The sequence below is a fragment of the Abramis brama genome (genome assembly GCF_963993115.1).
Source record: "Abramis brama genome assembly, chromosome: 8".
Taxonomy (NCBI): Eukaryota; Metazoa; Chordata; class Actinopteri; order Cypriniformes; family Leuciscidae; genus Abramis; species Abramis brama.
Window position 1 is genome coordinate 12376164 of NC_139970.1, and position 22838 is coordinate 12399001.

A 22838-nucleotide genomic window follows, 5' to 3' on the forward strand; every position below is an offset into this window, starting at 1 on the left:
ATTTTAGGGTGCCCTTGTTACAGTGTACAGTGTACGGTTTACAGTGTAATTATATATTTAAGGTCTGTGTAATATTAATTAACTACATGTACTTACTATAAAGTAAGGGTTAGGATTAGGGTTTGGTTGATGGTTAGTTGGATGTAATTATGCATAAACATTAAAATAAAGTGGTACCCATTTACTTTATAATTACTTTATAATTACTATAGTAATACCATGTTACTACTATAGTAAGTACATGTAAGATGTGTAACAGGGACACTGTAAATAAAGTGTTACCAAAAAAAATAAATAAAAATAAAATTAAAATTAGTATAGCTGAATCAACTTAAATTTATATCAACAAAACTCTATTTATGGGTAAAAAAAAAGAAAGAAAAAAAAGAAGCTCTTTAAGGTATATATATATATATATATATATAGTGTATGGATATCCTATAGAAAATGTTCCCCCACTGAAAGCCTTTTTTTCATTCTGCTACTGTGCTCAGCATATTCTCTGCATATGGAATCTCGGACATTTGAAAGACGAGTGTTTATTTTAGAAATGCTAATGTGGCCCACCTCAAAGTGGATACACACACCTTTACACAGCTCTGAACATGTGCCATACACCGAGCCACCTGCACCAGTGGACATACTGAGAGCACAGAGTGAGCGAGAGAGAGAGAGAGAGAGAGAGAGAGAGAGAGAGAGAGAGAGAGAGAGAGAGAGAGTGAGCGAGAGAGAGAGAGAGAGAGAGATGTCTGCCAAAAAGGGGAACTGAAGTACTCCAGAAGAGGAGAGGAGAACAATAGCATCACTCCTCCCTCTCCTTCCTCCCCCTGGACCCCTGCCTCAGAAGACGAGAGAGAGTGGCCGATGGAAACGCACCCCAAGAAGGTTAATACGCCCGCTTTGATCTCCGTCAGGCAACACCGAGAAGAATTCATTTACATTTCAGATGAAAAGGGTGACAGTATAAAAAGCCATCTTGTTTCTGGTATGTGAGAGTCTGTAATGGGCCGGGAATGTGAGAGAGGAAGTGGCAGGGAACCCCCAAACCCCCCATCTCTCTCTCTCTCTCTCTCTCTCTCTCTCTCTCTCTCTCTCTCTCTCTCTCTCTCTCTCTCTCTCTCTCTCTCTCTCTCTCTCTCTCTCTCTCTCTCTCTCTCTCTCTCTCTCTCTCTCTCTCTCTCTCTCTCTCTCTCTCTCTCTCTCTCTCTCTCCTCTCTCTCACTCTCACTCTGGGAAACAGATGAAAGCAAAGAGAAAACACAGCTTTCTACTGAAACATGGGGACCCAATGCTGTGACCCAAACTTTCAAAAGAGACGCTGGCTCCACACATTATTAATTTAGCAGCTCTGTTTCATGGGATTGTTTGTTGAGATCAAAAAAGGTACTTTGTGAAAATGCTGAGAATTATGATTGGAGGTTGAGTTGGAAAGATTTGGAAAGACAGAAAGAAGGAGCTGTCTAAGCTCTTGTCTCATTCACTAAACTTATTTACATGTTTACTACTGCTGCTACTTATTTTTCTCTCTTATTTTTTCCAAACACGCAAGTTAACTTTTAGATAATTTTTTTTTATGTTTTTGAAAGACTAGAAATATTGTGGAAAAACTGCTACAATTTAAAATATTTTAAAATGTAATGCATTTGAATTTTCATTTGCCTGTATTTAGTGTCACATGATCTTTCATTAAATCATTTTAAAATGTTGATTTTTTGCTCAAAACACATTTATTATTATTATTACTACTGTTAAAAACAGTTGTGCTGTTTAATCTTTTTTTCATGATTATTTGATGAATAGACAGTTTAAAGGAACAGTACTTTTGCCACATTATAAATGTTATAAATTATAATATATAACACATTATAAATCACTTTTTATCAATTTAATGCATCCTTGCTGAAAAAAATTGTATATAAAAGGATAAAATCTTAATGGCCCCAAAGGGGTCCTTTCATACTTTTTGTATAATTTTAAATACATGTTTAATAATATTAAATAATAGCAATCTCTACTTAGTTTGGTATGACCATTTTACACCCTCTCTATGGCTCTTGTAATTAAACTGGTCATGTTTTTGTTGCTATGCTATTATGAACTAACAAAGAGAGCTCCACTGTGTTTGTTACATGTATGATCTGTGTTCCCCCCCTTCATTGTGTTTTTGGTTCAGTCCTGTTTCCTAGTGTTCAATGATTGTCCTAATTAGTCATGTCTATCACCTGTGCATTGTCAATCACCTCATCAGTCTTTGTCCGTTATCGTCAATGTAAGTGTGAGTGTTTGGTGTTTCCCCTGAGGGTTTGGTTATTAAATGTTATTTCTACGTATTCCTCGTCTCCATGAGCTTTGTCCTACACGTAACGTGACAGAATAACGGACCCTCAAACTGAGTAAAAGAATGGACTCACCAGCTGTCCAACTGCTCTGCTTGGAGCAGGAGAAGCTTTCCCTCGAGTCTCACACCTGTGCATTCCTCGACCTGGCGTGCCTTACCTCCTTCCCTGACAGATCGCTGAGCGTCTTTTTCCCTACAAGCCTCAACGCGGAGACGAAGGCACGCCTGCCCGGTCTGGGACCTCTGGGAAATTTCGCCGAGAAAGTGGAGTGGGTGTTGGTGAATTGCGGCTCGGCATACACCATCGGCCCCACTGAGGATGACATCACCACTAGCCCCACTCCATCACCGCCAGAGACCAGCCATCCACCACCAGTGAGTGACGCGATGGAGAAGTTGCACGTGCCCACCGCAGACCGTGGAGACCAGCCTGCCGCGATAGACGAGCCCGTACCGAGGATAAGGATGGAGAGTGTCATCGCCACAGAGCCCGGACCACAAACGGAGTCTGACTAGGTGTGTGAGCCGGCAACATCGTGCGTCACAGAGGGAGTGCTTGTGGAGCTTGAGGGCTGGGAGGAGAGCCCCGTTCACACCACTACTGCTGTGGATGAGATGTCAGTGACCTCTGGCATATATTATGAGGAACTGAAAGACATTTTTGGGGACAATTTAATGGACTTTTTTGGAGAAATTATTCCCAGTCCCCCTGTATCCCAGTACCTCCAGCGCCCCCTGTCTCTCCAACGCCCCCTGTATCTCCAGAGTTCCCAGTATCTCCAGAGTGCCCACCCAGCCTGCCTCTCCCGCCTCCTCAATCATCCAGTTCCTCAGCCCTGCCTCTGCTGCTGTCCTTCAACCCCTCTTCAGCTCCCATATGTGTTGAAGACCTGCCCAGTATCTTCAGGCCACCAGCTCCACCTAGCCTGGAGGATCCCCTGTCTCCGCCTCCAGCCTCTGTGCCCCCTGCTCCACCTCGGTCCGTCGACACTTCGGCTCCACCTTGGCTCCTCCCTCCCTCGGCTGCACCGGCCATACGGCTTCTCCGGGCTCCCTCGTCCTTCCAGCTCCACCTTGGTCAGCCGTCGGCCTGCCTACACCTACGGCTCCTTCTGGCTCCGCCCTCCCCCCGGCTCCGCCTCAGTCCCACCGGCTCAGCCTCTGCCCTCAGTATTTCCGACTCCACCTTGGATGCTCGTCACTGCGGCTCCTCCTTGGTTTCCAGGACCGTCGGCTACGCGTGGGCTCATCAGCTCCATCAGGGTCTCCATCTATGGCTGCTTCTCCGTTGGTCATCCCCAGGGTGTCGTATGCCACCAGGCTGACTCCACCATGGCTCCTCCCACCTTCGACTCAGCCCTGGGGTCTCGTCCTGGCTGGTCTCTGGCATTTCATCTGGCTCCTCCTGCTCCTTGCTCCCCACTGGCTTCTCCCACCATTCACTCCTCCATGTACTGTTTTGTTTGTGCCCTGGACTTTTTGTTATTTGTTAGCCCCACGCCCTCCAACAGAATCGTAGCAGGACTCCCTCACCCTTGTCTCCATCGCCCTCGTCTCGATGAGCTTTGTCCTACACGTAACATGACAGTGTTCACAGTAATAACTTTTAAACAGTCTCATCCATTAATAATAGCCTCTTTGTAAAGCTGCATTAACTTTGACAGATTCAGAAATGATTCACCTGTGTTGAAAGATCACCCTGTATTACTAATATCTGACAAATATACAGATATATACACTGATCAGCCACAATATTAAAACCACCTGCCTAATATAGGTCCCCCTCATGCAGCTAAAACAACAAGACCTCTGAAGGTGTCCTGTGGTATCTGGCACCAAGACATTAGCAGCAGATCCTTTAATTCCTGCAAATTGCAAGTTGTGGCCTCCATGGATTAGATTTGTTGGTCCAGCACATCCCAGAGATGATGAATGAACCTTGGGCGCCCATGACCCTGACACTGGTTCACCGGTTGTCCTTCCTTGCACCACTTTTGGTAGGTACTAACCACTGCACACCGGGAATAACCGACAAATCCTGCCGTTTTGGAAAGTCACTTACCCATCACTATTTGGACCTTGTCAAAGGCTCTCAGATCTTTTCTCTTGCCCTTTCTTACTGCTTCCAACACGTGAATTTTAAGAAATGACTGTTCGCTTGCTGTCTAATATATCCCACCCTTACAGCCACTGTAATCATATAATCAATGTTATTCACTTCACAAGTCAGTGGTTTTAATGTGTGGATGATAAGTATAGATATATAAGGGTCTCAAAATATGACTATTTTAATGACTAAAGAATGTAATTTTATTTATTTATTTTGTAGTGTTATTCTAGTTTGATTTTCATCATTTCTATTTTACTTTATTTTGCACTTTTTCATTGTGTGCAGCTAATATGCAAATAGGTTTACAAATGAGTGTTACTTTTCATTCCAATAAATCAGACTACCCTGAAATTGAGAGAAAAAAGAAGTATAGAGTAGAAATTCTCCAGGAAATATTTCCACAGCTTTGTGACATGAATTGTATTGGGTTGAACAGAGGTGTGTACCTGACTGGATCTGCACAGCAGCCTGCTCGCGCTCTTTCTTTATCAGCTTCAGATTCTGACGGGCCATGTGACCCCTCCAGGCTGAACAGAGACAGAAGGAAAGAGATGAAGGGAATAAAACACAGAAAATTAGCTACTGGTAAACAATTTCTAGCGGCCACAGCAATGTAATACAAATCAGAGATTTTTTTCTGTTGACCTAGTTCAACAAGTAGTTCAGATATTTACTTACAACATTTTCCCTGGATAAGGAGTCATATACAGTATATGAAAAAGTAATTTTTAGTAACATTGTAGTATATTTATAGTGATGTTTTTGATCCATTGAACATTCATTTATCATAATATGATATACACTACTGTTCAACAGTTCGAAGATTTTTAAAGAAATTAATAATTTTAAACTTATTATGCCCCTTTTCACAAGATGTAATATCTGCTGTCCCCAGAATGTGTCTGAGGTTTCAGCTCAAAATTCCCCACAGATAATTTATTATAGCTTGTCAAATTTGCCCCTATTTGGGTGTGAGCAAAAACACGCCGTTTTTGTGTGTGTCCCTTTAAATGCAAATGAGCTGGATGCAAATCCAGGAGAAGGAGATACTCCGGCAGCAACAAAACTGGAGAATTGCACGCAGCCAAAATGTCAGAAATGTCAAAAAGGGAACCATTTCCCGAATTCTGAACCTCTGAACCTCTGTCCCACCTGTACCTTGTTACCCTCATCAGCCACCAAATTCAAGAACCTGTACTTACAATTGTACCTTGAAAAATCTTGTATCTTTCTAGTGCATTACTTGAGTGTTGTTTCCACTGCTGTTTTTTGTGTATGACCTTGCTTCTCCTGTGTTTACCCCTTTATTTGCCTTTTATTTGGACTTTGTATGCCTGGTTGGACTGTCTTGCTGGATTGAACCCTTACATATCTTATGACCCTGTCCTTGTATTTGCCCAATAAATACTCTGCACATGAACCCGGCTGTGCATCCCGAGTCTTCTGTGATACAATCATAAGTGACTTCTTTGAAAAACATACAAATATTGTACTGACCCCAAACCTTTGAAAGGTAGTGTATGTAATTCAAAGCAAGTTATTAAATTATAAAAGCAACTTTTATTACAATTATATTGTCCTTGAAAATGCAACATATGTTTTCTTACTGCTGAGCCCTGCACATACATCTGTCATCAGAAGTGTTATTTTGTAATGAGTTTGAGTTATAAGAACCTGACTGAATGATAATTGCCCCGTGGGTTCGTTTCTGTCTCTCTCTGCGGTACCGCCGAGCCCCCAGCCAGCCCTTGGTGTAGGCCTGAATCAACACCACTCGAGCGATCACTTCCCGCAACATCAGATTGAGCTGCTCCACGTGATAGTACTTCAGAAACACCTGCAAACACACGTACACACATCTATTCAGATGCAGGGAAGCATACTTATACCTCACAATGAACACTCTACCTTCATGTGTCTGTCCGAATATAATCACAATCAATGGGTTCGGGATGAAAGAGGACACAAGAATGTGAGGAAAGAAACCATGACCTGGAAGTATTGGTCTGACAGGCAATGCACTAAAAGAGAAAACTAGATTTGTTTTCTGTGCTATTAAAGGTAAATTACATGACATATATATCTATAGTAGACATCTCACTTAACCTTCTATGAGACACAAAGTCAGACATGTGTACAGCTTGTTTAGTTAGTTGGACATTGTCTAGAGCTCTTCCTGCCTGAACCACAGCTCTAGGTATATATATATCAGACATTCAAACAGCTGTTAGGAGCACAATAAAAGGGGAATACCTGTCATACAGAATTTTCAAAGTTGTACAAGTTTTGTTTAATCATGTTTAATTCAGTGTGTCACATGCAGATTCTTAGTCATTTCTGAGTGAAAAAAAATGTCTACACCCTTTTTTTTTAGTGTAGTAACTTTTAAATCACAAACTCTACCTTAGTCTTGCCCAGGACCCAGTGTTCCAGCTTGGCTTTCTGCAGTATAATGATGGCGTTCTCTTTACTGCCTTCTGGCATCTGATGGGCACGAAAGGCCAGATAGTAATACCTACAAGAAAACAAGATGATCAGATGCAAATTACACCAGTCAAAAAAACACAGTGTTAAACAAACCTCAATCCCCAGCTCAAACTTTCATTCAAACTTGACTGATCACACTGTAAGTTGTACTGGGGAAATATGTACCGGTAATTGTTTTGATGCTTTCTTCTATACAAGTTTAATGTGCAAGTAGGTATTAAGTCATAAAGTTTGAACATTGCTCTGTTTGCTTGTAGAAAGCGGTAGTTTGGAAACAATGGCTATGTTCAGAATATCATTGAAGTATCACATGAAGTATGTGTGCTGTGCACAATACGCAACATTTCCACCAACTTTTACTACTACATTTGCCAAAATTTGCAGCATACAACCAGAGCACACTGCACTCAAAGAGGTCTACTGTAGATAATACTAGGAGAATTGGTCAACAGCTGCAGTATTAAGCATGAACACTATTAAGTAGTCTTTGCTCATGGTGGCTGCAGGCACTCAGTTATGTGGCCAGGGTGTTTATATGTGTCATTTAAAAATTGCTTGCATATTTTCATTTTAATCTAATATTTTACTTATATATAATTAAATAGAGTGCTGCAGTGATGCCAATTTTGTAAGCCAACCTGGAAGTTAGCATCACCCTGAATCCCTCTAGGATTTTTCCATTGGCTTTTGGATTATTAACAAGCTCTTTGACCAAAAGTTAATGTTTCTTACATGTTTTGTTCATCATGATAATCTTCACAAATGAACACAACTTCTAATAATTTTGAAGCCTAAACACAATCACCAGAAGTAAACAGCTAAGCGTAGGCTATGATAAAACAACACCACGGTCACATGACTTCAACGTCACCATCATGAAGCTTCCAACAACTCTTTCAATCTTTATTTAAAAAACATACATTTTCCCTGAAAGTTTGGTTACAATAGTTTGCAAGACTGCGTTTATAAACACAAACAGACAAGTGAGTAGATCAGGTTATCTGCTCAATGTCATGATTACTGGGTTAACGTCCTGACAACCTTTATAGTAATTTCAATACAAGTAAAAGCTTTAAAAAAAATCACAAATGGGGTATTACTGGTGTATTTTATGCATTTTTAAATAAAATGTGAAAATATCTTGAGTTAACATTTTTAAATCAGTTTTTGGTTAAATGCCTGAAATAAGGTGTGACTGTGATGACATATTTTTTGTAGTATATAAAAAAAAAGACTTCAGGATGATGTAACAGGGAGAGCTAAAATGCTAACTTGTTTCCATGTTTTTGCCTAAACTAACGATTAATCGCGATTAATCGCATTCAAAATAAAAGTTTGTGTTTACATAATATATGTGTGTGTACTGTGTATAATTTTTTTGTATATATAAATATACACACATGCATGTATATATTAAAAAAAAAATGTGTTATTTATATATAAAATATTTATATATATATATATATATATATATATATATATATATATAGGCTAATCTAAATTATATACAGCATATACATGCATATATTTCTTAAATATATACATGCATGTGTGTGTATTTATATATACAAAATAATTATACACAGTACACACACATATATTATGTAAACGCAAACTTTTATTTTGAATGCGATTAATCGCAATTAATCGTTGCCCATTTAACTAAATATATTTAATATTTTATAGTTTATTTTGTTAAATGTTAACTTGACACCATTCACTAAATTAAGTATCACATACTTAACATAGCAACTCACTATTTTTGCAATTCCGTTCACTAGTGGAGCAGAAATAACACACCTCTGATAAAAGAGCATGCTGAGACTATCTCTCTAGATCTCACTATGATAGCATCTTTCTGCTACGAAAAAAAAAAAAAAAAACACAGAAAGGTAAAGCGTCACCTGATTCTCTGATAAAACTATAAACATGGGGCTTTTGCAGCTTTGTTGTTATTGTCTGGGGGCCTTCAGTTATACTTCTGAATACACCTTGCCTATAAATAAACTGGCATAAATCTCATAAACGAGTCTCATCGAAACATCTGAAGCTTGCGGTTGATCCTGGGTACTTATTTACTCTGAAGAGGAAGATTTCAGCCTTTGTGTTTAAGGAAGAAAACTGCCTTTGATTCCACTTGAACTGTGCTCTTTCATAATTATGCTCCTGATAGCTGTTATGTCTCTGGTAGAAATTACAAAAAAAGGTTCTCCTTCACGACATCAGAGAAGGTTTTCCAGAAGAGATCCATTTGAATCCATTTCTTCATATTGAAGCTGTTATTTTTACAAAGTCAGTATGGATCAGACAGGAAGAGCTCTAGACTTTGTACGACTAAGGACATGCAAACAGAACGGTCACAGAGTATTTCTTTCTCATGCGAACTGGTCGGGTAAGTCTGGGGAAAATACGGATAATCAGGACACTTCTGTGATCAAAAGGACGACAGAAAAAAAAAAAAAAAAAGCCTTGCATTTGAGCGGCTCCTCTGAGTGTGGAGAAATTGTCTGGGATGTTTATGTAAAAGAGATGACCTACATGTCCACCATCTCACGGCCCACGAGAGAAAGAGATGGATGGGTTGAAAGAAAACGCAAAAAAGCGAAAAGTTTATGGAAAATGAAGTGCGATTCCCTAAGCCTCGGAAAAGTAAATTTGGACCATGAATTTCCTCTGCGCTGAGAAACTTTCAGCGGATTCACTCTGCCCCTTCAAAGTACCATTTCACCACTAATTACTCAACCAGAGTCTAATTTAGCATCACTTGTATTCTCAAAGGCTTAATCACCTATTATTGATAAGATTATGGTCTTCTTTCGGCACTATCAAAATATATAGATAATAAACCTGCGATGTGAGTTTCCCAGGAGCTTTAGGGAGCACTAGAGGAGAAGGTATATTCAATATGCGCTCATGGAGCTTTGATCTCTCTTAACTGTCTGTCTGTCTTTCTTCCTTCTTTTTATGAAGCCCAAGAGCTCCAGCTAATTAAATCTAATAACATTCCTGTAGTCCAACAGGAACACCCGGAATAATGTCATTTTGACTGCATAACTGATGAAGCCTGGACTTGGAGTCAGAATGTTTTTTTTCTTTTCTTTGCAGGATAACATAATCATTATGACCACCCTTATTAACATAACCTCTGTAAAATGGAGCAGAAGAGATTCTGCATGATAATATTATGAACTCTAGAGTCTCTCCTTCAATATGTCTAATTGATTTTATTGTCCTCCCGGTGAAAAGTCCAGTCACTTAACAGCACACATACAGTAAGTTACATGCCAACGTTTACTATTCAGGGCTAAAGGGACAGTTTATCAAAAAATGGAAATTCTGTCATCATTTACTTACCAAACCTGTAAGACTTTCGTTCATCTTTGGAACACGAATGAAGACATTTTTAATATTCTCTCATCATTTTTGTTCATCCTTTGGAAGTCCAACCAAAATTTTCAAGCTTCAAAAAGTTAATAAAGATGATATGATAATCCATATGAACCAAGTGGTTTATTCCAAGACTTCTGAGACACTATTGCTTTATATGATGAACAGATTTAATTTAAGGCTTTTATTCACATTTAATCATTGATCAGCACATGTACATAGAGCTCATGGTAAAACATGCCAAATGAAAGAATTAAAAAAAAAGTCTTAATTTGTGTTCTGAAGATGAATGAAAGTCTTAAAGTCCCCCTGTAGTAATTAATTTAATCCCTTAAAACTCATATTTGATCACCAAAATGACATTTTTAAACTTTTTTTTCATGTGAAAAATATTTCTTCATGCCGTAAAATAGCTTGTATGTAACTCTACACCCTTGTCTCATTTAGTATACGCGGTTCTATGAATATGCCAATTAGCCTCCACTTCCTCACAGCAGCTCAGAGATCCACTCGCTTTCTCAACTTACTGAGGTAAACACTGCATAATGGTATCGTTCTTCACAACCTCTTACACATAACGATAATTAATATGATTAGCCTTTTGCTTGACTATGTTATCAAACAGCTAATAATGTGTTGCTAATGTTACACAAACTATGTTCCCGTTCGCCATCTCAGTTTGCCTTTTAACAATCATCAGAAATGCTTTGAATAACTCAGAACGTCAGTGGAGAAAGGCACACAGTTCATCATAACATTGTAATATACATCATACACCCACTATATTGCTAAATCTACCCGATTTTTCATATCAACAGAAAAATATACCTGGATAACCTTGCATCTCTCAGGACTCCCCTGTTAGTTTGCTGTTATTGATATGCTAAAGCCCTCCGGCATGATGACATGATTGATTACAAGGTAGTTTGTGACGTCAGAAACACCAGCGATTTCAAACCGTCTTTGGTTCACTGCAGTTTTAAGGAGAAAATACTCAGCAATGGTGTTGACTTATGAATTTGTACATGGTTTGTCTTAAAGCATATTTATTCAGATCCCTAACCCTAAATATGAGCAACATCACTAATTAAATAAACCAAAAAATAAAAAATAAATAAAAAAAATCCCATTTTAAGTAGATCTTGTAACATAAGCTAATGAAGTGCATAAAAAATTTAACTCAACAGTATTCTCCCTGTGAATTGTCAGTCGTGTTGTGTCATTCCTAATCTCTCTCCTCCCGCTCTCATTAGCAGCTTGTTTTGTGTGATCTTCTTTTTTTCTCAGGCCCTGTGGGACAAGCACAACACTCATTCTGTGAGCGTTATGTTACTCTGTGGTTGTTTTCTACCTGTTAACAAACTCCTCGATGAGTATCCGGTGAGAATAACCCTGCCGGCGGATGTTGACAGTCTCTAGGATGCCGGTGTAACGCAGCTGAACCATTACACGCTCCTTATTGAATCGCAGAGCCTGGCGGTCATCATTGGGTTTGATACAGCGGACGAAATGAGGTGTGCCGACCACCATCTTAGACAGCAGGTCCATGAGAGAGTACTGGAAAAGAAGATGCGTACACACACACACACACGTTGGGTTTTAATGTTTTATGAGGACTTTCTATTGACATAATGATTCTATCCCCTAACCCTAACCCTAACTCTACCCTTAAAGACAACCCTCACAGAAAACTTTAAAAAAACATAATTTAGTATGATTTAGAAGCTGTTGTCCTCATGGGGACCAAAAATGTCCCTACAAGGACAAAGATTTCTGGTATTGCCACCCAAAAATTTAAATTCTGTCAATAATTACTCACTCTCATGTCGTTCCAGACCTGTAAGATTTTCATTTATCTCCGGTACATAAATGAAGATCTTTTTGATTTCTGTCCCTCCGTTGACAGCTACGCAACTACCACTTTGACACTTCAAAAAGTTCATAAAAGAGATCGTAAAACTAATCCACATGAATTGAGCGGAATAGTCCAAATTTCGAGACTTGATCGCTTTATTTGATAAACAGATTGAATTTAGGCTTATTCACACATTAACATTGATCAGTGAACATACACAGAAGCTCAAGCGAACCTATTTGATGCGCAGGAACAAACCTCATTGGTTCTTGCTGAAGCTCAAACGTGCTGCGAAACACGAGAATTGTCATGATTCCTTTCTTTCACAGTGCTGAAGTGCCAACTAGTCTCTCCCTATGGAGGATCCCTTTACCACTCTACAGATAAAGCGTTGTCGGGAAAATCCGTTTCGCGTACCTACCCCGAAGTGACAAAATAAAATAAAATTCTGTATCAAAATTTATAAGGAAAGACCAGTACTTTGTTTAGGCTTGGTCTGTAGGGAATTCCAAACCTGCGCACATATATTCAAACACACATAACTATAGAACCAATTCTTAATGCGCATGTGAACGCCATCAGCGTTTCTCACAGGTTCGCGTTTAAAGTCTGTGTATAGAGAATGGTGTTGTCTTAGCGGCCCCTAATTGAATAACAAATGATCGTTGCGACGGAAGCGAATCAATCAGAACTTTAGCTGGAAAATAACTTTATTAAAGAACCGCTATAAAGCCAAAACAATTATACGCTTCTCTCTGTAAAGCTGCTTTGAAACAATCTACATTGTTAAAAGCGCTATATAAATGAAGATGACTTGACTTGACTTGCTTTACCCTTGTCTTGTGTGGACTTTTATGTTATTTCCTGTTTTGCGCCATGTTCTTCTACTTATTCTTCTTCTTCTTTTGATGTATTATGGGGGTTGGCAAACCAACTTATGGTTCATATTCCGCCACCTACTGGGATGGAGTGTATAATAATAATAATAAATTGCGCCATGTTTTGTAGTCTTTTGTAGTTTTTCTTGTTGATTAGTTCCTGATTGTTCCCAGGTGCGTCTTGTTTGCCTATCACCCCCTTGTGTATACATACCTCAGTGTTTCTCATGTTCTTGGTCTGGTGTTGTCCTACGTGAATGTTATGTGTGCTCTGTTAAGTTCTGGTTATCTCTTGTTTGGAATCTTCTGTTTGTTGCCTGGATTTACTTTTGTTGTTTTGTTTTAATAAAATAGTTACTGCATTTGGATCCTCCACTGTCATTTCTGAACAGCCTCATAACAAGAATGAGCCTCGTTGGTTCTTGCTGAAGCTCAAACGTGCTGCGTAACACGAGAATGAACCTCATTGGTTCTTGCTGAAGCTCAAACGTGATGCGTAACACGAGAATGAACCTCATTGGTTCTTGCTGAAGCTCAAACGTGCTGCGTAACACGAGAATGAACCTCATTGGTTCTCGCACGTCAGGCAAACATGCTTGAGCTTCCGTTTACCACAACTGATGTGTGAGTTGATGAATGTTTATATGTGAATAAAAGTCTAAATTAAATCTGTTTATCATATTAAGCGATCATGTATCTTCAGAAAATTTGGACTAAAGCGCTCAATTCATACGGATTATTTTTAAGATGTCTTTTTGAACAACAAGCGTCAAATGGTTCTTTTCCATGGTACGGCTTGGTGCGGCTCACTTTTGGGGTATGGCTCACTGTATACAGTACCTCAAAGCGAGCCGTACCGATACTAAAATGTGTTGTGTAAAACACTCCAGATCACTGATTGGTAAGAGAGAATCGTCACTACCAGCGTCATTGAAATTTGTGACACGAGACACCAAACCTGCTAGATTTAAATAGCCAGCGACAGCCACCGCAGTATCATTTGTTCGCACAACTTTTTTAAAGGTCCCGTATTATGCCCCTTTTCACAAGATGTAAAATAAGTCTCTGATGTCCCCAGAGTGTGTATGTGAAGTTTCAGCTCAAAATACCCAAAAGATCATTTTTTACAGCATAAATTGTCATTTTTTGGGGCTCAGAAAAACGCGCCGTTTTAGTGTGTGCCCTTTAAATGCAAATAAGCTGCTGCTGGACGACCCAGGGGGCGGAGCTTCATGAGCTCACGCTCAGTCTCTCAGGACAATTTCATCTCACGGAATGATGATAATATCAGAAACTCTCAGTAACAGTGTTCATTTCGAGTCGGACAATAATGCCTACAGAGTCAGAGTGCTGTATAGAGATGAAACAGGTATAGTTTAGTAGTTTAATTACGGTTATTATAACGTATTTGTCATCTGCTTGTATGTATCCATTATTTATTAATAGCCTACAAGTCTGCTGTTTCGGACCAGGTCCGAATGATGATCAAACATATACTGATGAGTTTAATAAAGTTTATTGTACATCACACAAAAGATGAAGCGTCAGTTTTACTTCAGAAAATCACCGTAAGAGCTGAGTAAACACAGTAAGTTATAAGAAGTGCGCAAGTACATAAACGAATTTCGGTAGAGTTGAGGGAGCATTCCTGTGGGCGGAGGTTAGTCAAAAAACGGTTCTAGTGACGTCATTAAAGAAGGAAGTAGAGGGATGTAGTCCAAACGGGCCGTTCGATGTAGGCGACTTCTGTTAAATAAAATATCTCGCTTGGCATTGAACTTTGAGCTTTATAATTTTACAGATATTATTTATACTCTAACAACAACATTACACACTAACTAAAGTTTGAAACATGGGATCACGAAGAACGGGACCTTTAAACGACTTGCTTTAAACGAAAGGTTGCACGCAACTTGAAAAAAGAAATGGCCGTATCATGGTCAGTAGACGAGGTGCAGACGTTCCTCTCGTTGGTAGCTGATGAGCAGCAGTAGAGGCGGCGCAACTATAATGATCAGTCTATAATCCCACCCACTTTGAAGCGGTACTAAACCGCAATGGAAAAGCAAACCGAGCCAAAGTAAAGTGAGTCGAGACGTGCTACTAAGTGGAAAAGCGCCTATAGTTGTAGTTGCGTAGCTGTCAATCAAAGGACAGAAATCTCTCAGACTTCATCCAAAAGATCTACATTTGTGTCTCGAACATGAACGAAAGTGTTACGGGTTTGGAACGACATGAGGGTGAGTAATGGATGACAGAACTTTAACTTTTGAGTGAACTATCCCTTTAAAACGGAACGATAAAATACAAAACTGATAATGTGATGTGCAGAGGATTCACCCTGAAATAAGACGCCACTGTCTGTCTCCTCATGTTAGTGGTTTCCTCAGGGTGACGCATCATTTCCATTGTGTCCACCTAAACACACACAAACACACTTACTGTAGCTTAGCCTGCATGCACACATCACCAATATACAAGTACATAGAACTGGTCACATAGAACAACATCCACTTTAGCACTAGGATGAATTATCGTTAACACTTTAAAATTAAAATAAGGATTCCTTAAAGTCTAATTTAAGAGGAGAAGAGGAGATGGAGAGGTGGCAGCCATATAACGTTACTTATAAACAAAAAAACAGGAGATAATCCAACATCTTGATCCAAGCAACGATCCCTGAGCACGATCGGTTTAATACTGCAAAGATGTTCTTTGAAAATGAACTTCACACTTTCAACTGTTCCTAACAAGGACAAGATATGATGTGTGTAACAGCCATCTCTACAACAGACCTCATGAATTTATGAAGGTGATGCATAATTTAGAGCAGGTCTATACCAGCAAAGTGTGTCTTAATATTCTATTTCATCTGAGTGCGTGGAGGCAGGTGTGTGATCTTTGTGAAAAACGGCTGAGAAACTGAAGGGTTGGACATGAACCCTGGCTGAGAGACAATCGAACTAACCCAGTGTTTTAATAAGACATCTGTCCCACTTCTGCTTACATGCAGGGCTTTTTACAAGAGCATCTCATCTGTGACTGAAGCAATTTAAAAGTATCTGCAATATTAACCGGAACCAATTAATTGGGTTCTGCGCACCGGTGTCTAATTATATTTCTCCGATACAGCAGGTAGTCTGCAGGACTGTTTTAATCTTACCCGCAGAACGGGGGAAAAGAGAGAAATAATTATCCAGGGTGTTCCTACATGGGAACAGTAACCCAGAACTGAAGTTTAGCATTAACTAAAAGGTTGAGGTTAAGAAGTCCTCAATCTGCACCAGATCTAAAGATCTAATATAATATAATATAATATAATATAATATAATATAATATAATATAATATAATATAATATAATATAATATAATATAATATAATATAATATAATATAATATAATATAATATAATATAATATAATATAATATTATATTATATTATATTATAATATAATATAATATAATATAATATAATATAATATAATATAATATAATAACCAAACTGGAAAAGGAGACATGATATTGCGTATTTGACGGCATTTCTTTCAGCCTAAATTTCCCTTACTTGAATAAAATGTGATTGAAATTTAAACAGCACAATTATTGGGGTCTAAAATAATTAGGATTAGATCAAATAACCACACTCAGATAATTAATCAATTAATCGAGGCAGGCCTAACATGGTAGAGCCACGGACCCTCGTAACGCATAATTCCCAGTCCGAGGATGTGAACAGCTCCGGACAGAGCGTCCATGTGTTGTCATCTCAAGAAGACTATGGTAATTATGACATGGCATGAATGCAGCATATGTTTCTATCGCTAGTCTATTGCAGGTGATAGGTGGTCTATCGGGGGAAGGAAAAATCTCATTTCATAGAGCATTTGATTGGACCAAAATTTATACTGCAAGTTAAGAGTAATTTATATTGTTATTCCACTTTTCTAAAAAAAAATAAATAATTTTTTTTTTTTTTAAATGCATCTAAAAGTGAATTTTGTAATATTTTAGGTGTACATTAGCTGTTTTCAAAGCTAAAGACATGAACTAAAAGCTTCAAAATTTAAAATTTAAAAAAAGAGAGAGAAAAAGATTATGATTGTTAAAACCTTCATTAACATTATAAGTGGACTTATAGGGATAGGATGTGACCCCTTTAGAGCTGCTTCTCAAAACATTGATTCATAGTCTCAGGATTATTTTAAATAAAACTAATTATAGTTTTTAGATAGATTTTCGTCCATTGGCTCAAAGAAAAACAAAACAAAATGAAAATAAAGTGGTGGAAATTACATCAGAAAATATGAAGATGGATATGAAGAAATTCTTACCTTTAGCAGGTATTTAGGAGACTGAGAGGAGACAGGATAGTTCAGACAGATAATAGATCAAAAGTACAGAACAATGAAGAACAGGGTCTTTTTCAATGAAAACACACAAGAGTTCAGAGGTTCTGGAGCAAATGCACTGGCAAAATAATTACATCACAATGAATAATATATTCATTCAGATTTTGTAGTTGATGCAAAGGTATTTTACATGTGCCTGATGAAGTAACTAATACTGACCATAAACACTTCAATCACTTCACAAAAAAGATATTAAAGTCTAATATCATGACTAAGGCTTTGATTTAACAACAAACCTGCAAGTTTATAGAAAAGATAAAACTGTCCAAAAATAGGAAAAGGAACTAAAATATGTGTTGTGTAAATCCTTTTTATCTGAATTGATCAAATATAAAAACAGGATAGTTTTATCATGAACATCTGAATATAAAGAAGACAATGTAATAGTCACAGAGCATCTCAGACCTTATTCCTGCCGCTGCTCAGCTGTGGAGGCAGAGATCTGGACGCTGCTGTCACTCTTGCCCTGGATGTGGCCAGGTTACCTGTTCAGCAAAGAGGAAACACAGAGCAGTGACACGTCAATCTTCCCCTCTCTGAAGCATGAATGAATAAAACAATACAATATTGTAGAGTAGTGCTCTGGGCTTGCAACCCAAAGAATGCATGTTTGAACCCTGGAGGAGATCAACCCAAAGACAGGACTAGAATTACAAAAACTGCGATCTTCCCTTATGGACAGTCAAAAATCCCACAGATAGCCAGTTATCAAACTGTTATTGCTTTCATCATCATATTCATCATTTTAATTTTCTTTCTTCTTTTTTTCCTGATGGAATAATACTAAAATTGCACATTTTTCAATAACAGTAAAGGCCCCGACATAACTCACGGTGAAGTTCTTTCTCGTGCTTTTCTCTCAATAACAAAATAAACACAACTAAAATTACAGTACTGAGAAAATAGTAGTTAAGAAAGCCACTGATCATGTCGATGTGGATTTGCAATTCGGCACTCCATTAAAATCATGTCACGTTTATTTATATACCAATAGCTTGTTTAAAAGCAAGCAGCTTTACAGAATTTAACATAAAAAAAGAGTGTCAGTGTCTCTTTCAGAATTACAACAACATTTTCTACTATAAAGCAGCTCTCCAGGGTGTTCATGCTTTTTCTCATGGACATCCGACATCGAGGGACTGAATAGAAGACATGAACCAGCGAAGATTTCCACGTCAAAGAAGGCGGCGCTTCAGAGAACACCTATCATCTAATCGCCACTGACCAATGGTAGTTCGAAGGTGTTTAGCAGCCAGAGCAAACTTTTACGGAAAGTTCGCTTAAAAGCAAATTGTTTCGAATTCCCTAAATGAATACAAAACAAACTTTATTTTGTCCGAAATGACGTTACACCAGTTGGTTCTTCGATTTTGCTTGAAGTTATCGGTGCCTTAACTTTTATGGCTGTGGTCCCTGCAGTGTACCCTTGTGAAAAGGAAGAGCACTTAATTGTATTGAATGTGCACTGTAGTGTAGCCTACTTAAAAAAGTAAGTATATTTAAACAAGTACTTGCAGATTGTCACGTGTGTGGCTGTAGTAAATGCACGACGCATGAGATTCAGAGAAATAAACAGTCTTAAATAATAAATCCAGGGAGAAACTCAGGAGAACACAACCATGTCAGTCCAATAACCTCTGGGTGGTCCTCGGCCAATGAAAGCTGCTATGGAGTCCAGACCTTCTGCCGTCAGAAGATCTGGCAACGCAAGACTAATATATTTGAAATGTGCTTCATTCCAAATGTGTTTAAAATACATAACATTCAAGTTTAATTTTAGTTTAGTTTCATACACTGTTCGTTCGTTGGCCAGAGGAGAACTGGCCCCGAGACTGAGCCTGGTTTCTCCCAAGGTTTATTTTTTTCTCCATTCTGTCACCTGATGGAGTTTTGGGCTTGCTTAGTTGGGGACACTTAATATTCAACAATATTACTGATCTGCCTGCATTGACACCATTATATGAGAACTGAACTGAGCTGGACGATGACATCACTGTTTTCTCCCGAACAGCTGTATAGATAAATGAACTAAATTAATAACTTACAAATAACTTGTAACTAATAATTTACAACAAAAAACAACCATCACTGAACTTATTTAAGCTGGACTATGGCACTATTTTCTTCTAGATCTGCTGTACAGCCGAAACAAACTTTGTTGCATTATATTCCTGTTATCAAAGCTGCTTTGAAAACAATCCCTATTGTAAAAAGCACTATACACTATACAATTAATATACACTCATTTTTGGGGGTTATTTTTTTCAGTATTTCTAGTTTTGTAGTGTTTCTAGTGTTACCCAGATCTTGGGTCAGACATAACAACCCAGGGATTGAGTTATTTATCGTGGGATTTTTGCGACCTCTTCAGGAGAGATCAGTGCAGCTCCGTCAAAATGGTGCACGTCTTCGGTAAAATCGAGTTTGTGTACATTCTATTTTATCCATTCATTCGTTATTGTGCTGTATATCGTTTAATTTTATACAAAGCAACATACAGGGGCGCGATGTGAATCCCCTACACGAGTGTCGCGTGACTCACGCCAGTCTTTTCGCGTGATGGAAACGCCTGATGCCTTGCATAAAATTGTATGATTTTATTAAAAATAAAAAGTAATTTGAGTCATTTAAGTCATTTGTCAATTTTATTGTTATTGTCATGAAATAAGATGTTTTTATTACAAGAAGCTATCCTTGTGAAAAAGTACACTTTTGCACTCTTTTAAAAGAATGCGAAAGTGTACTTTTTCACAAGGATAGCTTCTTGTAATAAAAACATCTTATTTCATGACAATAACAATAAAATTGACAAATGACTTAAACACAGTCATAAACTTTCATTATTATAATGGGTCGTTCTAATAAAGCTGCAGCCCTCAAAAAACAACACAAGAGTCTTTGCCTTTCTGGACCAGGGGGCCAATGCTTCGGAAAACATTGAAGCTTCCCCGGGCGCCGCCATTGATTAGCGGACCCCCACCTGCTGTTAGCATTCCATTGACTCCCATTCATTTTGGCGTCACTTTGACAGCGAATAACTTTACATCTGAGGCGTTTAAAGACTCCATTTGTCCATTATTTATTTCTAAAGAAACATGAAAATGTATAAAAGGCTCCATTACCTTGTATCTTACGTTATGGCCCCGTTGAAGCCATTTTGTAAAAATAGGCTAACGATTGCGTCATAACCATGCGTCTCTCTGTCGCACAGTAGAGAGATTACCGTATGGACAGGAGGAGAAGCTCGCGGGCAATCGGGGGGACGTGGAGGCAAAATGACAAAATAATTAATCAGAATACTTAGCAAAAGTTTCTCCTGCTCCTAGCTCATGGACAGCTCCTACTCACACTCTCCGTCTCTGCAAGTTTCGGAAGGGAATGATTCAGATTTCTCTTGGCACAGCTACTAGAAGACAGACGGGTTGCTCACGTCACATCTACGTCGTCACGCAGTACGCTCGACCATCAGGAAGTGAGTGCTTCTAATTGACTTCACTTTTCTCCGTTGAATCCAATGGGGTCGCTGTGTCCATTTCTTTTACTGTCTATGTTCTGGACCTGCAAAGTGTGCGACCACACTGCAGACCTGAAATAACCTTCAATTACCCTGTAATTTAACTACATCAGTGTTTAAAAATAAATAAATACAAAGTTCTCTCATGAAACTCTAGATGGCGCTGGCTGATAACTCAATCCGTTAGTGATCACATTGTTTTCTGCATAGCACAGCTGATTGGCATCAGCAGCCAATGAGCTTGCTGCTCAACATTCACTTGGCATTGTTTGCTTTTAGCAGCCTGCAGGGCGCTTTCAGAAACCCTCCACCTTCCCCAGCTCCACCTGTATAGATCTGCTATGGGGGTTATTTCATGTATGTTATAAGTGAAGCAGCAGCATGTCTTACATGCTCACAGCAGCAATAATCAACTGATACATTAACATTACCCATTAAGTCTCTATACTTGCTCAGCAGCAGCATAGCAAATCTATTCCACCAAGACCAAATACATTAACATTATCCATTACCATGACAATCTCTCAGAGAGTTGTCATGACAGAAATAGATTAAAAAAAACACAAGGTCTGTGTTGACCTTGTGACCTATGCACAGTCTAATATCCAAGTGCTGAAAGTGTTCAGGATCAGAGTGAGGCATCACTGTCTATCATCTCTCTTTCTCCCTATCGTTAATACACTCTCTTTCTGCTTCCTCTTAAACACGCACACACACGTCTTTGGGATATGAAACCCCACTGTTGCATATGCAGCACCGTCTGAGCTTTTCAAAAGTTTCTGCACAAGATGTCCAAATGTTTTCCCTGGCTGGGTCTTCAGAGACTAAACTCTGATTAATGGTACTGAAGGAGCCTTTGAAGCCGGATTGGTGACATCAAAGTGCTAATCCATGGGTGGCAGGAGTTTTATAATGAGTGGGAAGCATTTTAGCACGTTTCAAAGGCTCCGGCGCATGAATAAACAATGGCAGCACAGATGTGCCACACACCTTTAGAAAAATACCCACCGCAGAAACAGCGAGCGGATCGCAACTGTAGCTGCAGCGCTTTAGTGTGTGTGTGAAGTCTGAAGGAATCTAGGGAAATGAAACATCTGTTGTTCTTGTAGTCTGCGCCCTAGTAATACAGCAGATGACAGATTAGAAAGGGTCACAGGCTGAAACAAACAAACAAACAATAAGTCAAGAAAACAATTATCGTTCTTCTTCCCATCGCCACACTTGTTTCGTAATGACCGTCTCGTGTGAATGAGCACGCATGGTTCCCTGCGTTCAGAGCAGATCAAGTTTAATTGCTCTATTTGTCAGGGATTAATTGAGTTGTTTCAGATCTAACCATAGCTCAGGAATCCCACGCTCCTTCCAATGGGATTACAAGTGTAGGCTGCTGGTTAATGTTGTCTCTGCTGTAGTCAAAACACTGACACAGCACTGGGAACTGGCTCCCTGCGTAACGCTTTTCCACTGACGGGGTGCTGGTGCTGGATCCGGTGCTCGGTCTCATCCCGTGTATTTCCAAAAGAAAAAAATGAATCAAATCATTATCAAAAACTCTGTCTGCACATGAATAAACTGATGCTATTGTTTCATGCTGCACATCTACTCCAGCAAAAAAAAATTTTCCCTGTTCATTTGAAATAAAAGTATCTTTTATGAATACTGATTGGTATACAGTTTTATTCATTAGATATTTGCTTAACATAATTGACCATTATATCAAAAGCGGCTTGTGATAGCATAAAGATGCTGAATCAACTATGAATTTAGAATGCATAGTTGATGACTAGTAATCCAATTTTACTAGTTACCTACCACTTAATTCTGAAAAAACAGAGATTCTAATTATTGGACCAAAAAGAG

The 22838-nt window shown here is 38.8% G+C and overlaps 1 protein-coding gene across 1 annotated transcript in view; it reads right to left on the minus strand.

The window, feature by feature from the left end:
* myo3b (myosin IIIB) overlaps nucleotides 1-22838 on the minus strand; it is a gene marked incomplete at its 5' end in the record, with an annotated part of 113631 nt that overhangs the window by 48903 nt on the left and 41890 nt on the right. The window contains 7 exons of the mRNA XM_084122895.1: nucleotides 4895-4975; nucleotides 6123-6285; nucleotides 6852-6963; nucleotides 11674-11879; nucleotides 15396-15473; nucleotides 17387-17407; nucleotides 17870-17949. Coding sequence (XP_083979021.1) covers nucleotides 4895-4975; nucleotides 6123-6285; nucleotides 6852-6963; nucleotides 11674-11879; nucleotides 15396-15473; nucleotides 17387-17407; nucleotides 17870-17949 — 741 coding nt within the window. The remainder of the gene's footprint in view (nucleotides 1-4894; nucleotides 4976-6122; nucleotides 6286-6851; nucleotides 6964-11673; nucleotides 11880-15395; nucleotides 15474-17386; nucleotides 17408-17869; nucleotides 17950-22838) is intronic.